The following is a 2,500-nucleotide window of genomic DNA, read 5'->3' on the forward strand; positions in this document are numbered from 1 at the left end:
TCCAAAGTAATGTCTGTCCATCTGTCTGTCCGTCTGTCTGTCTGTGTGTCTGTCTGTTTCTCTCAGGTGGAGGCTCTGTGCAGTCGTCTCTCTCTGACTGTCTGTCTGTCTGTCTGTCTGTCTGTCTGTCTGTCTGTCTGTCTGTCTGTCTGTCTTGTCTGTCTCTCTGTCTCTGACCGTCTGTCTCTGTCTGTCTGTCTCTCTGTCTGTCTCTGACTGTCTGTCTCTGTCTGTCTGTCTGTCTCTCTGTCTGTCTCTCAGGTGGAGGCTCTGTACAGTCGTCTCTGTCTGGACTCGGAGAAGATGGCTCAGCTGATGGCTCTGGGTTTCTCAGAGAGAGAAGCTCGACTCGGCCTCAGAGCCTGTGAGGGAGACCTGCAGGGGGCCGCCGTCCACATCAGCAACCAGAGACAGGTGAGACACAGAGACGTGCACGAGGACGTACACGTGCACGCACGCACTGACGCACTGACCTGAGCTGAGTGTCTCTGGTCTGATCAGGAGCGAGAGGAGCTGAAGCAGAGCGAGAGGAGGAAGAGGAGCAGGAGGATGGAGGTCATCTCCACCCTCGCTGAGCTCGGATTCTCTAGGAGAGACGCCGCCAGAGCGCTGCACCACGCCGACGGAGACGAGGACAAAGCTTACCAGGTCAGTGTCTGTCCACCTGTCTGTCTCGCTGGACAGTCCTAAAAGTCCGAACGTCCTGAGCCGTCGTTGTTTGTCCTCAGATCCTGCTGGACTCCAGCCGAGCCGCTCTGCTGACCAATAACAACACAGAGGACGTCAGTCCTGAGAGGGTGGAGCAGGTACGACAGCGGCTGGCACCTGAGCGAGCCTGCACACACCTGAGGGAGCTGCACACACCTGAGCGAGCCTCCGCACACACCTGAGCGAGCCTGCACACACCTGAGCGAGTCCGCACACACCTGAGCGAGCCTCTGCACACCTGAGCGAGCCTGCACACACCTGAGCGAGTCCGCGCACACCTGAGGGAGCCTGCGCACACCTGAGCGAGTCCGCGCACACCTGAGCGAGCCTCTGCACACCTGAGCGAGTCCCCGCACACCTGAGTGAGCCCGCACACACCTGAGCGAGTCCGCACACACCTGAGCGAGCCTCTGCACACCTGAGCGAGCCTGCACACACCTGAGCGAGTCCGCACACACCTGAGCGAGCCTGCACACACCTGAGCGAGTCCGCGCACACCTGAGCGAGCCTCTGCACACCTGAGCGAGCCTCTGCACACCTGAGCGAGTCCCCGCACACCTGAGTGAGCCCTCATACACCTGAGCAAGCCTGCACACACCTGAGCGAGCCCCCGCACACACCTGAGCGAGCCTGCACACACCTGAGCGAGCCCCCATACACACCTGAGCGAGCCCCGCACACACCTGAGCGAGCCCGCACACACCTGAGCGAGCCTGCACACACCTGAGCGACCCCCGCACACACCTGAGCGAGCCCCGCACACACCTGAGCGAGCCCCCACACACCTGAGCGAGCCTCCGCACACACCTGAGCGAGCCCCCACACACCTGAGCGAGCCCCGCACACACCTGAGCGAGCCCCGCACACACCTGAGCGAGCCCCGCACACACCTGAGGCTGAATGGCCAAGTCGCATTCAGACATGACACTGACCTATCAGGTCGCTGGAAACACAGTCGTCATTCCTACAGGATCCCGACAGGGACAAAAGAGTTTCCATCAGAGTGAGAGGTTTTGAGACGGGACGTCACATTAAACCATCGGTTTATAACTAATAATCAATACTCGCACACTTCACTGAACCACCGATACCTCTGAACATCATGTCTTCACACAGGAGCTACTTTTCTTCTTCTTCTTCTTCTTCTTCTTCTTCTTCTTCTTCTTCTTCTTCTGTTTCTTCTCCTCCTCCTCCTCCTCCTGCAGGTGTCACTGTCGGGTCTCACGTTCACTGTGCTCACCTGTTCTGTCTACCTGCAGCTGCTGTACCTGGGCTTTGAGAGGGAGATGTCTGAAGCGGCTCTCAGACTGACGGGTGGAGACGTCCAATCAGCGACTCAGCTGCTGCTGGACAACCAGGGCGTCCTCTCCCCGGAGCTCCTGTCCATGTCCCCGCCCTCCACCCCGTCCCCCTCCTCTGAGGAGCCCAGCACCTCCTCCAACTCCACAGGTAGGACACACCTGAGGCACAGGTGTTAGGGTTAGAAAGCAGAGAAGAAGAACCATCATGACTTCCTCACAGTGTCCCTGTCTGTCCGGTCTGTACGTCCATGTTGATGCTGCTAACTGGAGCTGCTGGCGGCTCCCTCAGCAGACTCACTGTGGATCCATCCGCCGCTGAAAGTAGTCCCAACAGATGCTCTGCGTCCTCCTGTTAGCTTGATCGAAGCTGCGGCGAGCAGCCTAACCCCGACCCTGAGCCGTTAAACGTGAAGATGTGAGGAGTTTTAAAGGTGTACGTCTTCAGCAGGAACCAATGAGCTTGAAGCTGAGAGCCTCTGACAGGAAGTGAG

At 58.7% G+C, this 2,500-nt stretch overlaps 1 protein-coding gene across 1 annotated transcript in view; it reads left to right on the forward strand.

Annotated features, from left to right (window-relative positions):
• The window catches only part of nub1 (negative regulator of ubiquitin-like proteins 1), a 9,262-nt gene that overhangs the window by 5,471 nt on the left and 1,291 nt on the right, over nucleotides 1-2,500 (forward strand). The window contains exons 10-14 of the mRNA XM_070986630.1: nucleotides 1-6; nucleotides 262-414; nucleotides 502-648; nucleotides 729-806; nucleotides 1,968-2,157. The exon at nucleotides 1-6 is cut by the window's left edge and continues 102 nt beyond it. Coding sequence (XP_070842731.1) covers nucleotides 1-6; nucleotides 262-414; nucleotides 502-648; nucleotides 729-806; nucleotides 1,968-2,157 — 574 coding nt within the window. The remainder of the gene's footprint in view (nucleotides 7-261; nucleotides 415-501; nucleotides 649-728; nucleotides 807-1,967; nucleotides 2,158-2,500) is intronic.

The sequence above is a fragment of the Chaetodon trifascialis genome, chromosome 18 (genome assembly GCF_039877785.1).
Source record: "Chaetodon trifascialis isolate fChaTrf1 chromosome 18, fChaTrf1.hap1, whole genome shotgun sequence".
NCBI classification, from domain to species: Eukaryota; Metazoa; Chordata; class Actinopteri; order Chaetodontiformes; family Chaetodontidae; genus Chaetodon; species Chaetodon trifascialis.